The 20,483-nt window shown below is 48.1% G+C and overlaps 2 protein-coding genes across 3 annotated transcripts; one reads left to right on the forward strand and one right to left on the reverse strand.

Annotated features, from left to right (window-relative positions):
• Positions 1-1,665: 1,665 nt before the first annotated feature.
• On the reverse strand, positions 1,666-8,393 carry LOC308549781 (uncharacterized protein C5orf52; the record flags this gene model as incomplete). The annotated part of the gene is made up of 3 exons (XM_081122776.1): positions 1,666-1,845; positions 5,952-6,060; positions 8,125-8,393. 3 exons carry the CDS (start codon positions 8,391-8,393, stop codon positions 1,666-1,668), a joined length of 558 nt encoding a protein of 185 aa, XP_080978902.1.
• A 92-nt stretch (positions 8,394-8,485) lies between these two features.
• On the forward strand, positions 8,486-14,563 carry DUSP18 (dual specificity phosphatase 18). 2 transcript variants are annotated; one of them, XM_081122744.1, is made up of 3 exons: positions 8,486-8,687; positions 8,859-8,924; positions 11,676-14,563. In XM_081122744.1, exon 3 carries the CDS (start codon positions 11,746-11,748, stop codon positions 12,310-12,312), a length of 567 nt encoding a protein of 188 aa, XP_080978870.1. In that variant the 5' UTR covers positions 8,486-8,687; positions 8,859-8,924; positions 11,676-11,745; the 3' UTR covers positions 12,313-14,563. The 2 variants fall into 2 exon arrangements, with proteins under 2 accessions (XP_080978870.1, XP_080978871.1); XM_081122745.1 differs by lacking the exon at positions 8,859-8,924 and having other exon boundaries at positions 8,494-8,687.
• Positions 14,564-20,483: the final 5,920 nt, after the last annotated feature.

The raw sequence follows: 20,483 nt of genomic DNA on the forward strand, positions 1-20,483 counted from the left end.
TGTTGGCAGGTCACCCCACTTCCACCCACACTGATCAGGAAAAGTGAGAGGTGTTACAGCAAACAAGAAAATCATTTCCTCCACCTTCGTGTTCTGTTTGTGTGCTGAAGGGACATATAGACAAATGTATAGGTAAGTGGATGGATGGATGGATGGATGGATGGATGGATGGATGGATGGATGGATGGATGGACGGATACATGGGGCAGATATGTAAGAACACTAGGATCACTCTTAGCTGCAACTGGAGCAGCTACCTACCTCCCCTGCTACTTGACCAGCTGCCTCTATAATTCCAGCTGCCTAGCTCCCCTTTTTTAAAAAATGTTTTTATTGATTTCAGAGAGAGGAAGGGATGGAGCCCACCACCCACACACGTGCCCTGATCTCCTGGTTCATGGGTCGATGCTCAACCACTGAGCCATGCCAGCTGGGCTGCCTAGCCCTTTGATAGGCTACTCCACATCCACCTGCTGGGGTCCCAAAGCCACTGCCCCACCTGACAACCTGGAGCTCGGACCTGCGATAAGAGAAATGAGTCCTCACTCGAAACTTCCTCCCTGCTGTGTCAATGACCACTGCGGTCAACAGAGGTAGCATAGGAAAAAGTCAGGGGCAAGAGCCATAAACAGGAGGCCTGAAACATGGACATCCCTCAGAGCAGTTCCTGTGACCAAAACTGGCTCAAGTTGAGTTCAGTGCTCACAGTAAAGCTGAGGATCACCAGGGTGACTGGTTCAAACCTAGTGACTCTGAGCATGTTTCTTAGCCTCTCTGTGCCTTGGTTTTCTCACCTGAAAGATGTGCATGATACCTGACAAGTGTTGTTGTGAGGACTGAATGAGGTAGGATATAAAATACCTTGCATGTAGCAAGTGCTCAGTAAATAGAAGTTCCCTCCTTTTGTTCCAGGTCATGGAGAAATTATGAAGAGGGAAGGAACAAGGCCCACTGGGTACCCAGCAAGGTTTTTAAACTAAGAAGTTTTTCTAAGTAACTCTAAAGCAGTGACATGCATTTGGTGATGGTGGGGAGGAAATGAAGTGTATTTTCAGCAAAAATTAAAGGTATGCTCAAAAATAGTTGATCCCTTTAAAAGAAAGTATCATTCGCCTGTCCCCTGCCATCAGCACAGTTCTTCAGACACAAAAGATATTCCACAAAGATTTCCTGAGGGCAAAACTGAGGACAACTTTTCACAGCTAATGGGCAGTGGTCAAGACTCCTGTGCTCCACTCTTCCACTTCCCGAGTGAACATCTCTCTCGTCCACACCTCTGAGAGCCCAGCCTAACTCTCCCTAATAGCCAATTCATACCAGAATGGGTGACAATTCTTCTTAGCCACCTGCCTCAGTGCACTTGGCCTGGCATTTGACCTCAGACACGTGGATACCGAAGATCGATCTTTGCTTTAACCATGAAAGCTGGCTTGATTAAGCTCCTCCACTCAGGCAGCTAGGGGACTATCAGGATCGCCTTCACCAGAACAGAGGGAATGAATGGGGCAGGGCAAGGAATATTAGAATTGCTAGGATTTTTGTGCTCCACTGTTCACTGGTCTCGGTTTATTGTTGTTCCATGGTGGTACTGGCTGGCTAGCTTCTACATCTTCTCCTCCTGTCAGTCTAGTGTTGTTATGGCCCCGGACAAATCATCTGCCATGACTAGGGTGGTCTGGATTTCTTCTTAGAATGGAAGGCCCGGATACTGCTCAGGTACTGCCGGAAGTTCGTGGATTCCTGTCTCCAGCGCCCCAGCTTTCTGAGCTGGTCCATCATGAACTTTTTTTTCAGGTGGTCATACAAGTGGCTCATCTTTTTCTTGGTCTTTTCTGAAGTTTTCGTCTTACAGAAAAACAAATGAGGTTAGGATGAAGAAACTACTTCATAACAAGAGAGGCATCTATGTTGCTGATATGGGGGTGAAAAATGTGCCAGCTGGGCCCAATATTCCATAAATAATTTTACTCACAGGGACTCTTAGTTTCCCTAATTGTAAAATGTGGGCATTGAGCTAGATAACTCCTATGGTACCTTCTGAGAGTTTGCAGCCTAGGACCCTGATTTTGGCCTCAACGCCTCTATATGAAGACTGGTCAGAAAGAGGTGCATCTTGTTCCTTCCCCTCCCCATTCTTTAACTTCTATCACCCTGTCCCTATTACTCATTGATGCTTCCCACATACTGTATGTGACATCTCCTACATCACATTGAACTCTATTTCTTCTAGTACATCATTTTTGTCTGTCCCCAACAAGACGATGCGCTCTGGGAAGGCACATCCTTTATCTTACCTGCTCATTTATTTATTGCAGTGAGCTAGCTGCAGAGAGGACGCAAAGAAAAATCAGCTCCATGTCTTCACAGAAATTACAACATAGATAGGAAGATGGGCCACATGCCCAAATATTTCTAAGCAAGGCAGAAAGCGACATATCCCTTTTAAAAGCAGGGTTCAAAGAAGGGAGATAGCGAGGAAAGCCTTGTGGAGAGTTGGCATAAAAATTGGGGGATTGTTTTTTTGTTGTTGTTGTTGTTTTGGGTTTTTACATTTTTATTTATTTATTTAATTTATAGGGGTTGGGTTTTGACTGATGGGGAAATGTTGGGCATGTTGAAACAGAACCAGGTGGGAGGTAATCCTCAGGGTCTACACTTTAATAAACTCTCCTGGGGATTCTAAGCACTGACATTGTCTCAAAATATGTACAATGTAAGCAAAGGAGAGCTCCATAAGGCCAGTCAATGTTGCCATAATTATTTGACACAGAGAGTTAGTGACTGAGTGGATTTTGGGAATAAAGCATAAAGAGGGAGGGTGGATGGCAGAAAATATGGACACTAAAAGACATAGTTCAAATCAGTAGCTGAGCATCAGAAACTTTTCAGTTACTTGATAAAAACATAGACCTCAGAGTCTAGCTTAGTAGGACTTGGATTGGGCCCAGGAATCTATATTTTTCTCATGTACCTGAGATAATGCTGATATAGCCATTGAGAAGTTAAGTGGCTGCTTCATATCACTATTTTCTAGTGCATCCCCTTGGGAGCAAGCTTTTTAGCTTCTCTAAACTAGTGATTTCACCTTGAGCTTGACTTTTTTTTAATACCCAAGTATATTTTTTCCATTGCTTTTCAGAGAGAGTGGAAGGGAGGGGGGAGAGAGAAACATCAATGTGAGAGAGACACATCGATTGGTTGCCTCCCATACGTGCTCTGACTGAGGCCAGGGATCGAGCCTGCAACCAATGTACATGCCCTTGACCAGGAATCGAACCTGAGACCCTTCAATCTGAAGGCCGACACTCTAACCACGGAGTCAAACTGGCTAAGGCTTGAGCTTGACTTTTACTATGGATCAGAGTCTCTCAACCTTGGCACTTTGACGCTTGGGGCCAGGTAATTCTTTGTGGTGGGGAGCTGTACTGTACATCCTTGGCCTCTACCTACTAACTGCCAGTAATACCACCCCACTCTCACTTGTGCTACCAAAAATGTCTCCAGACATTGCCAATGTCCCCTGAGGGGCAAAACTGTCTCCAGTTGAGAACTGTGGCCATAAATGAGATATCTGCCATCATTGTTCTCAGAGTGTGCTCAGGGGATTCCTAGACACTAGACCTTAGCTGTCCTCCTTGAGGTCCTTACAAATCACTGGCTAGTCAAAGTTGCCTCTTCCCCTAAAGTGATCACTTTTTCAGAGAAGACAGAAACACTGCCACGCTGCCACTCAGGCTTCAAATCCACTGAGTTCCTACAAGCTAGGCCCTCAGCCAGCAACTGGGTCGACAAACAAGCCCCTGTCCTTATGGGAGATCATCCTACACCACGGTCAGTCAGGCCCAGGTTTGCAACTCGGCAGTGATACATTCTGTGACCTTAGTGATGTTACTCATCTCTCTGAGCTTTGGTTTCCTGAACTATTAAATGGGGTAATACAGTGGTACTTCAGTTTTCGAATGTAATCTGTTCTGGAAGACCATTCGAGTTCTGAAATGTTCGAAAACCAAGGGATCAACAGACGACAGCTAGGCCTCAGGATGTTGCACTCAGCAGAAGCCATGGGGCATGTTCGACTTCTGAGGTATGTTCCAAAACCGAAGCATTTACTTCCAGGTTTACGGTGTTTGTAAACCGAAATGTTCATCAACAGAGACGTTTGAAAACCGAGGTACCACTGTGATACATACTGGATGTTGAGTACCTAAAATACTAAGGGCTCAAGACAACATTAAAAGGACTTCTGGATAACTGGAGGATGGCACAGCCCTCTGGTACATATAAAACTTGGGAGAGTTTTTAGTTAGTCTCTCAGAGATACTCACCCCACTTGCCAGAGGTACAACATCCCCCACGCACTGGTTATAGGAGTTGGACCAGACCCTCCTGGGCCAGTCAGAATAGCCAATACCACCTGGCCATAATGATTGGTGCAGGGATGGGCCCACAGCCCAACCTGGGCCAGCTGGAGTCCTTCTCTAGGATTTGTCTAACTCGAACAGAGGAAGCACTCCATTTCCTTTCTGGGCTACAGGCCATAGTTTCTTGTGGCCATGCTCCCAGAGACAGCTAGCCTGATGATGATGTGAACACGCAGAAAGCAGCAGAAAAGATCAAGAGGGAGAGTTGGAGCCCCTGGCTTTTTTCATCCCAAACATTGGTGACCCTGCCCTACCCATCCTAGATTATGTAAACTCATGGTTCTCTATTTTGCTTGAACCAGTTCAAGTTCAGTTTGTTGTACCTACAACTGAGAGAATCCTAATAGATCCTGTTTTACAAAGGAGAAAAGAGCATACTGAAGGAAATGTGATTGTCCAAGGTAACACAAAGCTGGCCTGCCCATCTCCAAGTCTATCCTGTCTCTACTACAGCAGGCCACTGGAAGTTTAGCAGCGGGAGAAACACCCAGGCCTCTACTTTTCTTTTGGTCTCTGTGGCCCTTAAGAGAATCTGGCACCATCTCTCTCTCTCTTTTTAAAATATATCTTTATTGATTTGAGAGAGAGGAAGGGAGAGAGTTGAAACATCAATGATGAGAGAGTCATCGATTGGCTGCCTCCTGCACGCTCCTGACTGGGGATCAAGCCTGCAACTCAGGCATGTGCCCTGACCTGGAATCAAAGCGAGATCTCCTGGGTCGTAGGTCAATGCTCAACAGCTGAGCCACGCCTGGCAGGGCCTGGCACCATCTCTTAAGCCTCCTCTTTTCAATGTCAGAATCCCATGGGCCCATCCAGATTTGGTCCTGGAACATGGAGGGAAACTCAACAGTCAAGAAGGAAGCAGCAGCTCAATCCCAGGCTGCCTGCTTTACTTGAAGAAATGAGTACATTTTCGGAATCTGTCATACTCATGTTTCTTCCCATTCCCCAAAACAGTGTCTGTCCCAAGCAGGCCCTAAAGATATACTTAATGAATTCATCAATCAGGGTCTGTGGAGTGATGGCACTGTGGTTTCCCTCTTCTTCTGGGGGCTTTCAGCTAAGCAGGTCAAACCCTAGTTGTCCATAAGCAAAAAGCAGAAGAACCTCAATTCTCATATGAAAAATGGGGGATAACCCCCAAGGGAAAAAACTGACCAAACTGTGTTGATGCCACTTCAAACTCTAAGACCCAAGACTTCTTTTTATGGGAGATAGTAGGAATCCATTCAGCTTCCCCAAATAGAAAAGTAATGTGCTTTGAAGGGGGGAAAAAAATGCCACAAGAGTCAAAACATAAAGTCTTTCCCCTAGGTTCCCTCAGCATAGGAACAGCTGTGACCCCCTGGGCAAATCAGTAACCCAGAGTTTCAGTCTCCTCTATAAAATGGGACTTGCATTAGTGCATGTTGGTGGCTCCCTATCACCTCTAAGACCTGTGAACTCCCCTAAGGTATAAGGGAGAGTGACATGAACCTGGGTCAAGCCACTAACACCCTCTAACACAAAAGCTTGTGAGGACTTTACCTCCATCTCATAGATTCGTTGTGCACTGAGGTTGTCACGAATAATCACCCGAGATAACTGGCTCTTGGGTAAAAATTTTGTCACGGCTGCTTCACTGGAATTCATTAAGCTGGAGGGGGCAGAGGAAGGTGGTACAGGTTGAGATGGCTGAGGCCAGGGCTAGGGAAGGGCCTGATATGATAGAGTCCTGGGATAGTAGCTGAGGCCTCCCCAGGTTTCTTGGGAGAGGCACAGTTCTGTCATAATTGTCAGAGAAGCAAGGGAGGCCTAGATTTCTTCTTGTGGAAAATATGCACTAAAGGGGTAGTCCCTTGAATGCTGAGAAAAAAAGCCGTCCTGAGAAGGATGTAGAAAGAGCAGTCCACAAGAGAAGTGTCAACAAGGACTCAGAACTGTCTGCTGGTGCAGCCACCTTAAGGAGAAAATGCAGGACAAAATGGGAAGCAGGGGTCTTAGAGAAGAGGGGCAGAAGTTGTATTGTAGAGTTCAAAGGGCTGAATTTGAGGGGAGCTGAAGGGGAGGTACTTGCTCCAGAGCCTAGATCTAAGGGGGATCTTTGGGGGAGGGGTCAGAGGAAGCAGGGGAAAAGAAAATGTAAAGAGTTTGGACAGAGGTTAGGTTGCTTAATAGGGGAATTCTAAGAGAAAAGGGTTTGAAACAAGTCAACGTAGGGAACATTTGAGGAGAATCTGGAGGGTGAGAGGTAGAAGATGGTGTGGGGTGGGGTAGGGTGGAGTGAATTGGAGCAAGGCGAAACTAGAGATAATGATTTGGTCAAAATGAGGAATTGGTCAAAAATGGATAATACCAGGCACTGAGTTCTCCTTTCACTTTTTGATAATCTGGTTACACCATGAAGTGATTTTGCAATTATGTACCTTTAAATGGTTTTGCCTACTTCAAAATAATTGCTCATATTTTCTTTCTAAAATTTGGGAACTAAATGTACAGTAGGGAAGCAACTGAATAAATTGTGATTAGGTCCTACAATAAATACTCTGCAGTTATGAATAAAAGACATTCATTGTGTATTGGATGGGGAGAAAGAGGGCTACAAAAATAAGTGAGCTTTTTGGTGACGTCCCTCCCCCCAAAAAGTGCAAGCATGTTATAGTACATATGTGTTAATGGATCTGGAATAATATACATCAAAATGTTAACAGTGATTGTCTCTGGCCATTCATTTTGCTTGTCTGTCTTACCTGATTTTTCTATAAGTGTATACTACTTTCATAGGACAAAAAAGACAATTTTTAAAAGAAAACATTTTGAAGAATTAAAACATTTTTTTTCTAATTCATTTCAGCCAATTTGGAACCATGGTTTTATGAATGTTTTTATATTCACAAAGTAGTAGAAATAAACAAATGGTTGCTATCTCCCGTTTACATTTTCCTGACAGCAAAGGCATGAGGTGATGAAAAAGGATGCTCACATGCAAAAGTTCCCCAAATCCTGGTGTTTAAAAAAAAAGGCTTAAAATACTTAGACACATAAAACACTCTTCGCCCATTCAGTGGTGCACCAAATTTACCAATACTTCTTCGGAAGGAAGAAAAAAAGGCAGTGACTGGAAATATTTCCTCTCAAGTAATAAAAGGTCATTTTGAACCAAATTGTTTTCCAAAGCAAGGCTTCTGTGGGCACCTGGAGAATGCTGGCAAGGGGTGTGAAATCGAAGTGGGGAGGGTAAATAGGTGTCCGTGGGGACTGAGGCCAGGCTGAGGGAACTGGGGGTTTCCCCAGGGCCACTGGGGAACGTAGAAGCTGAGGAGAGGGGTGTCAGGCTTGAGAGGACCTGCGCCTCATCAGGCTCTAAAGAAGTTCAAGGCTCGGCGCTGGGGACCCCCCGGGCTACATGATATCACCCCAGGGAGACTACAGAGCTGGGACGATTCGGTGGGTCTGTGGGTTGGAGTTGGGATTCCCTGTTTCTCCCTGGAGTCTGGGCTGAGGGGATTCGGGCTCCTGGCGTTGAGAAGAGCTGGACTGGGAAGGAGCCGGTCCCGGGTCTGTGAGGAATCAAGACTCTCCTGGGGTCTAGAAAAAGCAGGGCTCTGGGAGTGACAAAGCCAGGATCTCTGGGGCCGGCGGAGGGAGCGCGGTTCTGAGGGAGTTCGCGCTCCCTCAAGGGCCACGGTGTCTGACCAACGCTCTGGGCACCCGACCGCACCTGAAGAGCACTAGCGGCTGCGAGGTCCGCGGCTGCAGGAAGCAGATCTGCGGCTGGGTCCCTAAGTTGATTTCGGGGCTGCTGCCGAGCCTATGGCGCCGGAGAACGATTGAGGCCGGATAAATGGCGGTACTGGTGCTCGACCTGGCGGTGGCCGTTTTGCTCATGGGCGAGGTTAAGTTCCATGTGACCGAGGGCCTGTGCTGCTGGGTAGCCGCGTTCTCCTCACTAGGGGACTGCGGAGGCAGACTTGCGGGGAAGGCAGCCATGCTCGGCGGGCGCGCGCCGACGTGGAGTGAGCTGTTGCGCAGACGCAGTGGGCTGAGCCCGCCTCGCCGTTTCCGAGACGAGCGAGGGGGGCGGGACCAGGAGGACGGTGCGCGCGCTGTGCCCGGAAGGCCGCGAGCGCAGCACGATTGTCCCTCGGCGGCTGCCGTTGTGCGGTCTGGCGCATTGCCATGGAGACGAGCTCGGTGGGCGGCGTGGGCTGAGAGCGCCGAGCCAACCCTACTTCTCGGTTAAGGCTGCTGTGGTCCCCGCGGGATCGTGGGGCGGGTAACCGGGTGAGTCGGGATGGGGAAGCTCCAGGGCGGGAAGACGAGGCCGGGGGTTTCTCCGCAGACTCGGCACTGCGATTTCTCCCTGCGACCGGCGACCATTACTATGGAAACCAGGGCGCCGGGCCGCGGGAAATCGTAGCTCCCGCGTTGTGATCGGTCATCTCTCTCCCCCAGACCCTGGTCTTCGGCTTCGGGCATGGTTGCCCCCTGAACGAACCTGCCCTCGCGCCCGCGGGAGAGGTAAGACCATCTGGGTCTGGATACCCAGCAGATGAGGGATCCCATTACAATGCCAGCTTCCAAGGAAACCTGTTGGGCTCTACTCCGGAAGGGACGCCTCGCTCCTGTCAACCCGCGAACTTTGTTCCTCGTTTCTAACCCAGAATTAACAAACGCCCCGCGGTGTCTGCTGACTTTTCCCACAAATAATGAGACCAGAAAGACCGGCTTTCGGACCTTCCTTTGTGACCCTAGACAGGTCCTTTCCCCCTCTCTGTCACACTTTCCCCATGTGTAAAATGTATATATTAACTCCGGACATGGGTCTATTATGTTGCTTTAAAGATCCAACCAGATGAGGGAAGCCAAAGGCTTTGTAGGCTATAAAACCGTGACCCTGAGCAGCAGTGGAGTTGCCGTTTCTCCACCTCCCTCCCTCCCTCTCTAAACGTTCTTCAGATCTTTGTGTCATTTCTTCAGGCGATCTTTGCTGCTTCCTAGCCCTGGAAGTAAATCCCTTTAGTCTTCACTTCCTTAATGCCCTGCATGTTAACTTCCCTAACAAAAGCAAGAATAGTTATCATTTCTAGAGGGCTCACTCTATGCCAGGTTCTGTGTTAAATACTTTACCTGGCTTACCTCATTTAATCATCAGAAGATCCTTAAAAGGTCGGCACTGTTATGTCTATTTTCCAACTCTGTTGTCCCTGTAATTGCCTGTTTAATGTCTGTCTCTCCCACTAGACTGTGGGCTTTGTGAGAGAAGAGCCATTGCAGTCTTGTACATTTCGGTATCCCCAGCACCTAATGAAAATGACTCTCCTCTGGTCACTACCCTCACCTTCAAGAGCAATGTTTCCTCTGCAACTTTTTGTCACTGTGATGAGAACAGCAATCTCCTGTATTTCTGTTGTCCACTAAGCACTAAGGGGGTGAAGGGGCTCAGGCCACTTCTCTCTGGATTTTTGGTTGAGGAGGATTCAGAATATTTAGACTTCCAACTGGGTTGGGAGAGGGAGGCTTTTTCCCTGCCTGCACATGACCTTTAGAACAAACCAGCCCCACCTGCCTGATGCATTTGATTCTGGAGCATTGGCAGGTAGGATTTGCCTATGCAGTCTTTGTCCTTCCTCTCCAACAGCCTAGGAACCATACTCACCTCCACCCAGCCCCTCCTCCAAATTCTAGAGAAACATAGCCAGAGAACTCATCCTTTCCAGATTTCTCGAAAGGCAGAGTCGTGGTTGTTGGAAGCATTCCCTCATTCAACAAATATTTATCAAGCACCTACTTGTGGAGACATAGAGCTTGGCACAGGTTACACAGTAGGAGTGAAGATAGTCACAGTGATGTCCCAATAGAACTCACAGATCAAGGCAAAACCACATCTTCAGGAAGTTAGGAAGGAGAGCATATAGGGCTTAGAAAGCCTGGAGCAGGGACGTAGTCAAATGTAGGGGAGGGTTGTGATCCTGCGAGTTTTCCCTCAGGAAGTGACCCTTGGCTAAGAACACAGGCTCACCAGTCCTCTGCTGAATGTAACAGACTAGGATCTGACAAGCTTGTAAGAAAAGGGACTGAGAGCAGCAAAGGCCAGAGAGGACCAGATGTCTACATGGAACTGCAAGTGGCTCAGCCCAGCTGAGGCCCTTCAGGACATAGGGAAGGCTAACAGGAAGCTAGAGAGATGGGCAACAGCCAGGGTGTAAATGGCCTTGACAGCTAAGCTAAGGGACTCCATCTCCTGACAGTGGGTAGCCACTGAAATATATTAAGCAAGAGAACAGAACTTGAGCTCCTTATGTTTGTGCCGGATAAAGTCTGCTATTTCGTTTGAGAGGTGTGCTCTAAATCTGAATGTTCCTATTTCAGTGAAACATGTGAAGATGTGCTATTTTTACAGCTTTGTTCAAGTAGAGGAGGCAGGGGGTCCTGCCCCACTCTGGGATGCTGCTATATACAGCATCACACTGGTATGGCTTATTTACCTGAAGTCCCTCTGCCTCTCTGCACTTGCCATTGCATGGCGGAGGCGGGGGTGGTTGGGGGGGCTGTGGTGCCCCTTATTCTGTCCTCCAGGAAGCTTTCAGCAGCTCTCTTTGCCAGGCCATCCTTAGGAGCATGATTAATGATGTAGGACTACTGCACATAGGTACATTTTGTCTCTTCAAAGAGATGGTTCCTGGAGAAGGGAAGCTAAGACCCTCTTCTCTCCCATACCACCAGTGACTCTCAGCACAGTGGGCTCTGGTTTCATGTCACTGGTTCAGAGTCTCATGATTTGACCATAAAGTCAGAAGAAGAGGGAGACCATGTGAGTGGTTCCCACTTAGAGGGGCTGGAAGGAAAGAGAGGATATTGAAGAGAAGAGAGAAAAGAGCTGTGTGAGCCTAGGTGGAGAGTTAGGCCAAGGCTCAGATGTGGGATGCAAGTCAGCCTGCCCAACTAAAAATGTGGGGCCTGTCAAGGGAAGCCTTCAGTGCCAGGCTCAGGGGGTTGTCCTTTGTCCTACAATACACATTAGGTCTCCTGAGAAGCATGCTGAAAATGTAGATTTATGCTCCTCACCCCAGATCCTACTCTGGATTTGAGGAAGTGCCTGGGTAGCTGCATTTTTAGTAAGTTCCCTGGGTCATTGTACTGTGATGCTCAGAGGACCACCTTGGGGAATCCTGCTATAGGCCCATCCATCCATTTCCCAGAAATCCTCTGGGGTTGGCCTGCTGGCCCAGCTGGGCTCCTGCCCTCTAAACATTCTCTCCCTCCTTGCAGTTTTCCATGGACACAGCCTAGCAGAAAGATGCGGCCTTTATGTCTCACTGGCCACTGAACCACCGGCCTGATGACAGCATCTCCATGTACGTTCCCTGTTCAGTTCCGACAGCCCTCAGTCAGTGGCCTCTCACAAATCACCAGTAGCCTGTATATCAGCAATGGGGTGGCCGCCAACAACAAACTTATGCTCTCCAGCAACCAGATCACCACGGTCATCAATGTCTCCGTGGAGGTGGTGAATACCTTATATGAAGATATCCAGTATGTACAAGTGCCTGTGGCTGACATACCCACGTCACGTCTCTGTGACTTCTTTGACCCCATTGCTGACCACATCCACAGTGTCGAGATGAAGCAGGGCCGTACACTGCTCCACTGTGCAGCCGGTGTAAGCCGCTCGGCTGCCCTCTGCCTCGCCTACCTCATGAAGTACCACGCCATGTCCCTGCTGGATGCCCACACATGGACCAAGTCATGTCGGCCCATCATCCGGCCCAACAGCGGCTTTTGGGAGCAGCTTATCCACTATGAGTTCCAGCTGTTTGGTAAGAACACCGTACACATGGTCCACTCCCCTATGGGAATGATCCCTGACATCTACGAGAAGGAGGTTCGTTTAATGATTCCACTGTGAGCCATGTACCAGCCCCTGCCTGCATCGGGGTCAGAGCTGCAGATCTGCTGTTGATGCTACACTAAGATCTGAACTTAAACATTCGACTTTTGTGCTACAGAAAAAAACAGATGATGCCTTTTATCAGAGCAATAAAAAGGAAGAGTGCTGTAGCTTTTAATCTTGTAATCCATATCTTTAAAGATTAAATTCACTGGGTGTAAAATAGTGAAGATAAGTTTTCTATCCAGTGAGTGACAGGTCATGGCTATTGGCCAGAGTGGAGAGAGAGTAAGGCAGGTGGTGTCTGGGTCAAATGGACCAGAGCCCAAAGCATATGGCAAGACTGGACTCCTGCAGCCTTCCCCCAGACCAACTAACCCAGGGATGAGTCTGCCACAGTCCCACCTCATTCTTTCAAAGCCAGAGCCTTAAGCATCATGGCAGCTCCTTGCTTCTCACAGTACGTGCCAACTTACTGGATAAGTGATCTTCAATGGTGCTCTGGGAACCCTAGGGGCTCCAGGCCGACCCCACTCCCACCTTCAACCATAGGGCCCAACTCTGGTTTTCTGGATTGGATTTACACACAAGATAATTTCAAAGAAAGCATTCCACCATATAAAAATTTTTCAAACCTTTTTTTTAGTGCTTTTGTACATGATAAGATCTCAAAGTGCCCTTGGCAATCCTCCACCAGCCTTTGATGAAAGGTGGCATTAGTTTTCTCTTGGGCACCGGTGGAGAGAAGGCCTGACATCAGGCTTTAAGGGTTCCTCTCACAGGCCTTGGCTTGGAAGGCTGGAGCTGCAGACCCTAACCCAGCCTTGCCACCACCTCCCCATGTGATTTTGCACCTCTTGGAGTCTGTTTCCTCATCTGTCCAAGCAATGACAGCCCTTTTATCACAGGGTCATCATGAAGGTTCAACAATTCTCTAGCATGGTACCTGGCACAAGGTAGGTGCTTAGTGTAACTGGCAGTTCTCATGAATGATGCTGTGGTCCTGCTGGTCCAAGTCAGCACAGTCATCCTCATGATGGCATTTCCCCCATCTGTGCATAGTCCTTTACTAAGTGTTCTTCCAAAAAGTCATCCTGTGTGGTGGGGGAAAAATGGTTTAAGTCCTTTCAGACCCTACCTCGGAGGACACCTAGACTTCAGAACCTTTCCGGAGTTCTCACTGTGTTCAATCCATGTATGACCTGGGGGTCCTAAAGCAAGGAGCACACTTCCAGCTTCACCCCAAAGTCCTCGTTTAGGTCACTGACCATTAGAGCCAGTGCCCTGGTCTGGTTCACGCACTGGGGTCCACGGGGGTATGTGCCCAAGGGACAAATGAGTGGGCCCCACCAGTAGCCCTGAAATCCAGAATTGTTCAAATCCCCCAGGGGCCTGAGGATCTGACTCAAGACCAGCTATTCTGATACAGAGGTTTCCAGGCAAACATATGAAACAGAAAAAAGCACAACTGCTCTGTGGGTCCAGAACTCAGTGCCAGCCAAATGTTCTTTCTCTCCAAACCTACCCTCACTTCCACAAAGGGGTGCAATTGCCCAGGGGTGCAATTTTAGGGCTGGGAAGAAGGAAAGCCACTGTTTTAGACTGATCTCGTTTTACAGTTGAACAAACAGACCCACAAGCACCGGGGCTGGTGTTGCAGAGCTCTCACAAAGCAGCCTTTCTAGAAGAAACCCCACTGAAAAACTTCTTCTCAAGCATTTTTAAAGAGAAATTTATTTGAATATATTTTGTCTTCATTTTTAAAAAATTTAAATTAGCGTGCCATAAAATTAACCTTTTTGTATGTCTTGTTTTGTGTGTTTTAAACACATTTGTCTAACTACCTCCATAGTCAGGACACAGCAGTTCCATCACCCAAAAAAATCCCCCTTATGCTGCCCCTTTTCAGTCAAACCTTCACCCCATCCCATCCTCTGGCAAACACTGATCTCTTCTCTGTCCCTATAGATTTGCCTTTTCCAATACATAGAATCATTGGAGACTGGATATGCCTTCTCCCAGTGTAATGTCTTTGAGAGTCATTCTTTTTACAATGTTAAGTAATCTGTCTGATGGACACCACTATCCCCAATAAACTTGCTAACAAACCTGCTTTTTTCCTTAGGATAACTTCCTTGTTCCTCCTTCCATTTGCCTATAAAGTTCTTTTATTTTGTACAGTTCCTCAGAGCTCCTTCCTATCTGCTGGATTGGATGCTGCTCAATTCATGAATCGTTCAATAAAGCCAATAAGATCTTTAAAAATTTACTCAGTTGAACTGTGTGTGTTTTTTTAACAGGCCCAGAGTTCCAATATCAGTTCCATTTTCGAAACTTACAGTGTAAGTCAGATCTGTCCTAAACTTGTGCCACCCAGGGGCCAGTCTGAAATCTGGGTTGTCCACCTGAAAGTTTAGTTGGAATACTGTTTAAGGTCAGACCCAAGCATGTGAGCCTAGCAGGTCATATTGCAACTTTATGAGATCTATTTCTCAAGCTCCCTCCTCTCCACCCCCCCCCCCCCCCCCCCCGCAACTCCAGTTTTCAAGACCACTCATTCTCTAGGCCTCCAACTAGAAATCAGGGCCTTCAGCCTCCCTGCTCTCCTGCATACAACCTGTGACAATCTGCTCTGGGGCCAAGCAACAAGATGAAGAGAGAAAAAAGGAAATGGGGATTCCCCCCCACACACACACCCTTCAGGCCACAGTTCTTTTGATTGGAGAAAAGGATTCCCCTCAGGTGCTTTTCCAGATGCCACTGCCACCCTGGTGCCAAGTTTCAGCTTCAGTGTGAGGTTTACCTGGGGGCAGGGCCAGATGGAAAAGAAAGAAAAAAGATTTCCCTCCTTCTGTCTGCCCTGAAGGGAGGGCCCTCCTTCCTACTCCTCGGACCGAAAAGACAGGCCTTCCCTCCGAGTTCTTTCTTTTTGTGTCTAGTGCACAGTTCCTGGATTCACACTGCCTTCGAGACGAGGCCAGCAGATACAGGAACAAAAAACAGGAAGCTTGCCACCGGATTCCTTGTACTTCTGATTTTCTGGTCCCAGGCCACCGACCATTTCTTCCTGAGAGTCCTCCGATAGCTGCTTCGCACATTCTGTCCAGGGTTTACATTGTATGCGGGGGGAAGGACAGGCTGTGCTTACTCTTACTCAGCACTAGAGCCCTAAGAAATTTATTTCTAAACATACATGCTCATTTGTGGGAAAAGGAAAACAAATATGGTTCATCTACAGTACTATCTTCAAGTAGTAACCAAGTCATCATTTGGGGTTGTGGTATATTTCCTGCCTTCTATGTTTAATTTGAAAGCTGAGAAAATATAATTTTGGATCTCCTTTTTAAATTATATTTTTGATATTCAGAATTGGATGTGGTGGGCCCAGGATTTCATATCGTAAGTGGGAGAGGTTGAGGTGGAAAGCTCTTGAGAGGGTCCATGTCCTTTTCCCAAATGGCTCACTCTGTTCCTTTCAGACTCAGAGTAGAGTGGCCTTTTGCTCAGACAACCGAGGGAAGGAAGGTCATGTTGGAGTTTTAACGCAATTCTGTCACGGGAAAATAAAATGGTCCTCGCAGCTCAGCAGCCTGGCTTGGAGAAGGAATCGCAGGCCTCTGTTTGACTTCATGAACGTTTAACTTTTCCACTCTGAAAGTACAGAGTCTCTTTCTTTATGATGAGTTAAAGTCAATTACATTTAGTTTGAGAAGTTTCTGTGAAGTTTATAATAAATACCCTGTCAGATAAATAGGGACATGCTGGTGGCCCTGGGGACTTCCCTGAATGACCTCTGTTGAGATGGTGATCTCTTTACAAATCCTAGTGACAGGTAGCTCTTGACCCTGAAGCACACAGCCCTGCATGCCTATCCTGGGATGTTAAGTCCAAAAGCCCTAAGAATCCATCAGCCTCCATCTCTGGACCGAGGACCTATATCACCTAGGAAGGAGCCTGGGATGAGTCAAGAATTGTGGGTTCTTGTCCTGCTATGTGACTTCTTGCGGACCCCGGAGTTTTTCTGGAATTCTCCCTACTATGTAAAATAGGAGTCACAATGTCATCTGTGGTGGCCCTAAGAATGTGCCCCTCAGGCCTCCAATTACCAAAAAAAAACTGACCAAGGGCCACAAATGTGGCACTCTGAAATCCATCACCATGGTTTTGCTCAGACTAGACTTCCCTCAAGCTCCTTCTAGCCAGTTCCTGAGTTTGGCGGTGAAATTAAGGCAGGCCCATTTCAGGGACACACAGGCCTCTTCTGATTGGCTTCCTTGCCTCAAGAACTCTGATGGCCTTGCCGATGAACCTTCCTTAGAAGGTTTAGTGTTTGCCCTCATAAAATCCTTGCACTTCTCATCCCATCTTCGTGTTTATTTCTCAGAGGACCTGACTACCCACCTCTCAGAGGTGCCAAGAGACACTCAAAAGCAAGAAAGTTTTAAACACACATAAAGGCCTCTTACAAATCTTTCTCGACTTGCCCTTGGCAAAATATTTGTAATGCCTTTCATCTGAAGAAAAAAATGTTTGCTGACTAGGCTAGGGGATGCACAGCTGTCCCCTCCTTGTGGCAGGCACTCCTGTGAACTTGGGCCAGACCCTGAAGAAACCCATCACTTTACACCCTGGATCTGTTCTTCACGGCAGTGGGGAGCAGGAAATGGCAAGAATTAGGAAATGAACTCCTAGCCCTGCTGCTCCCTTTTTGCACAAGATCATTGCTATGGTCTGAATGTGTCCACCAACAATTCATGTTAAAAACCTAATGCCCAAGGTGATGGTATTAGGAAGTGGGGACTTTGGGAGGTGATTAGATTATGAGGTCATGAGAGTGGTGCTCTTGTGAATTGGATTAGTGCCCTTATAAATGAGGCCCTAGAGAACCAGCTTGCCCCTCCTTGCTGTGTAGGATACCACAAAGTCTGGGACCCTGAAGAGGGTTCTCACCCAACCAAGTTGGCAACCTGATCTCAGACTTCCAGCCTCCAGAACTGTGAGAAATAAATTTCTCTTGTTTATAAGCCAGTCTGGAGTATTTTGTTATAGCAGCCTGAACGACTAAGACAGTCCTCTCGGTTCTCCCTCCTCTTTGAGCTTCAGTTTCTTCACATATATGATGAGGATTGAACTAGACCTGTGGTTTTCAAATGAGGTTCCTGGGAAATTTGGCAGAGGTGCCTCAGGGCTGAGGAGGTTCCTGGTTTATCTAGGGCAACTGCTTTAGCTTGTTTAATATTGGGCTCTAGCATAAGATGCATGGACAAGGATTTCTCCACCAAATAAAGTTAAAGCACACAAAGAGAAATGCCCAACTTAGGCAGCAGGTAATGCAGGGCCAACATCTACCCTGCTGGAGTGCTGGCAGTGCTTAGAGAAGGAGGGAAGGAACAGAAGGAGGCTTAGATACTGGAAGATTCCATCAGGCACAGGAGCAGGGGTGACCTCATATAGCTGGAGGAGTCACAGAGAACGGGCATGGAGACAGCAGAGCCTCCAGGGTTTCAAATAACAGACCAAGGAGCTCAGGCCTTCTTCTGTGTGCAGTGGGGAACAAGAAAGAAGCCTTCAGCCCTCACTGAGCAAGCATTTGCTAAGTGCCTGCTGTAGGCCAGGATTTTATAGTACAGTGTCAGGGAAGATGCAGAGGTGTGGCTGACAAGATATTCCATTTTGGAGCAGAAAGCTTCCAGACTAATGCCCCATGACCCCAGGCTGTGTCCTCAGTCACTCAATATTCACTGACGTGGTAGCCAGCCTCAGTTGACCTCAGTGATCTCCTCCTCCTGATATTCATGCCCTTATGTAGTCAAAGGTGGGAGGGCCCACATTAAATAGGTTTGGTTGATCCGTAACCAGTAAGATATTAGAGAAATGAAGATATTAGAATTAAATGATAAATGACAAGATTAGAGAAATGAGAGCGTGACTTTCAGAATTGGGTCAAAAGGACACTGTGGCTTCTTGCTCTCTTGAAGCACTCATTCTGGTGGAAGCCAACCGCCATGTCATAAGGAGCCCTGTGGGGAGGCCCACATGAAAATGAACTGAGATCTCCTGTCAACGGCCATGTGGATGGCCCATCTAGAAAATGGACCCTCCAGCCCCAGTCAAGCCTTCGTATGATTGCAGCCCCGGTCAACATCTTGACTATAATCTCATGACAGACCCTGAGCCAGAACTATTCCACTAAAGCCACTCTCAAATTCCTGATCCACAGCAACTATGGAATAATTCATATTTGTTGCTTTACGCCATAATGTTTGGGGATAATTTGTTATACCAAATCAATACAACTGATAATAGTAGATGCTATACCCAAGATACTGTGCCCATTGTCATCTGCTCACCTGGACCGCAACAATAGCTCTTCCCTGGTCTCCCCGCCCCTTCAATATATCCCCCATATAGGATCCAGACCAAACTGAAGGTCCATTATCAAGACATGTTTATCAAACATCATGGCTCTTGCATGCTCAAAACCTTCCATGGCTCTCCATTTTGTGTTTTGTGTTGTTTCCAGGAAATATTTGCAACCAAGCGGAAACAGTGCAAGTTTCTGGCATCCCTGAGCTCACTTGGGAGCAGAGCAGGAAGCAAGAAAAGTCCTTGTTCGCCCTGGCCCCTGGAATGGCAATCTATCCAAGGGCCCCCTGGGGAAGGCAGGAGGGGCCCCTGGCAGCTGAGGCTGAGACAAAGCAGCAGCTTTGTTCTGAATTCACAATGGCAGGATGCCCAGCACAGACCCAGCTTCCCGGCTTCCTCCAAGGCCAGGCAAGGTGGTGGGAGCTGGGGTATTCATCCTGCTCTGCCCCAGCAGGAGCATGCTCTGGGGGATTTCAGTGTGCGATGGAAGGCTGGGGGTGGGGATAGCATGAGAAGCCTGGGGGAGGAGCTGGGGGTCTGTAGTGAGTCAGTCTACTAACATTTCTTGAGGACCTATTTGGTTCCAGGCACTGTTGCTAAACACTTGGAGCCTCCGGGAGCTACATGGGGTTAGGTTCTACTGCTGTCCCCGCTTCACAAACAGAGGCACAGGAGGTGAAGGTCCTTGCCCAGGGTCACACTGTGTAGACATGCCAGAGCTGACATTCGAACCCAGGTCTGGCCCCTGCTCTTGACTAATAATATTCTCTTCTGCCCACTTCATCAATGTCAGTGCCGGGGAGAGAAGGGTGAGCGGTACAGTTGTCTCAGCCTTCCCAGAGCCCAGTCTGTTGGAGAAAAGGTGATAAATCAGTTCTGAGAATGAAATGTGCCCAGGGCCCTGCCTGGAGAAGTGCAGGGAGTCTCTGGGCTGACCTTTAACTCAGCTTGGCATGAGGCAGAGCAGGGGTGGAGGTGGGGAAGAACTTCCCAAGGAAGGTGACATCTGTTATTCTGAAGAGGCTTAGCAACAAGGATTGGGTACAAATATTGAGACCCTGAGAGGGAAGTGACTTGCCCCAGGCGATAGAACTACTAAGAGACAAAGCCTAGAGGGACAGTGGCCTGTCAGTGGGATTCACCCTCTAAGCCCTTCCTGCTAATTATCCCTGTGATCCTCTCTCCCAATGACACTGGGAAGCCAGGAGAGACTAGACAGGTCACACCGTGAGAAAGGGGAGTCAAATCCAGGCTTTCTGTCCACTCCTAGGAGGAGTGATAGGGAGGACTTCAACTATGACCTTGGGGAAATCACCTCAATGTTGGATGGTCCTGAGTTTGTGACAAGGCAGCTCCCAGGTCAAGCACAGCTCCAATTCGCCCCTGCCCTGCCTCGCCCCACAACCACCAGGGGCTGGCTTTGATCTGACTAGAGGCTCGCTCTTAAGCCAAGTATTCCACTGGGCCCAGGCAAGGGTGCTGCAGGGAAGCTGCTGCTATGACAGTGAGCCCCCTTGAATGGGGAAGAGTGCTGAGTACCAAGGAGGTTCTGCCCACCCAAAGTTGTCTGTCCTCTGTCCTATGTCACCAAGCCTCAGAATGGATCCTGGAGGTATCCAGGCTACACAAGGCTGGGGCTGAGCCATTGGCATCTCTGAGTCATAAGGAGGGTGGGTGGTGAGTGACTCAGCCTGGGCCCACTTCCCTCTGCATGGCCAGCCTGGGTGGAGACCAGGCCAGGAAACCCCAAACTGTCCTTCCTGGGCCAGGTGACTCCCAGGCGTTTCCTGCCTCCATCCCCAGCCTTGGGCTCATCCCTCATG

The sequence above is a fragment of the Miniopterus schreibersii genome (assembly GCF_964146895.1).
Source record: "Miniopterus schreibersii genome assembly, chromosome: 20".
Classification (NCBI taxonomy): domain Eukaryota; kingdom Metazoa; phylum Chordata; class Mammalia; order Chiroptera; family Miniopteridae; genus Miniopterus; species Miniopterus schreibersii.

What these genes read in the sequence shown, in the direction of transcription:
- DUSP18 (XM_081122744.1), top strand. Translation starts at nt 11,746, where the DNA reads ATGACAGCATCTCCATGTACGTTCCCTGTTCAGTTCCGACAGCCCTCA.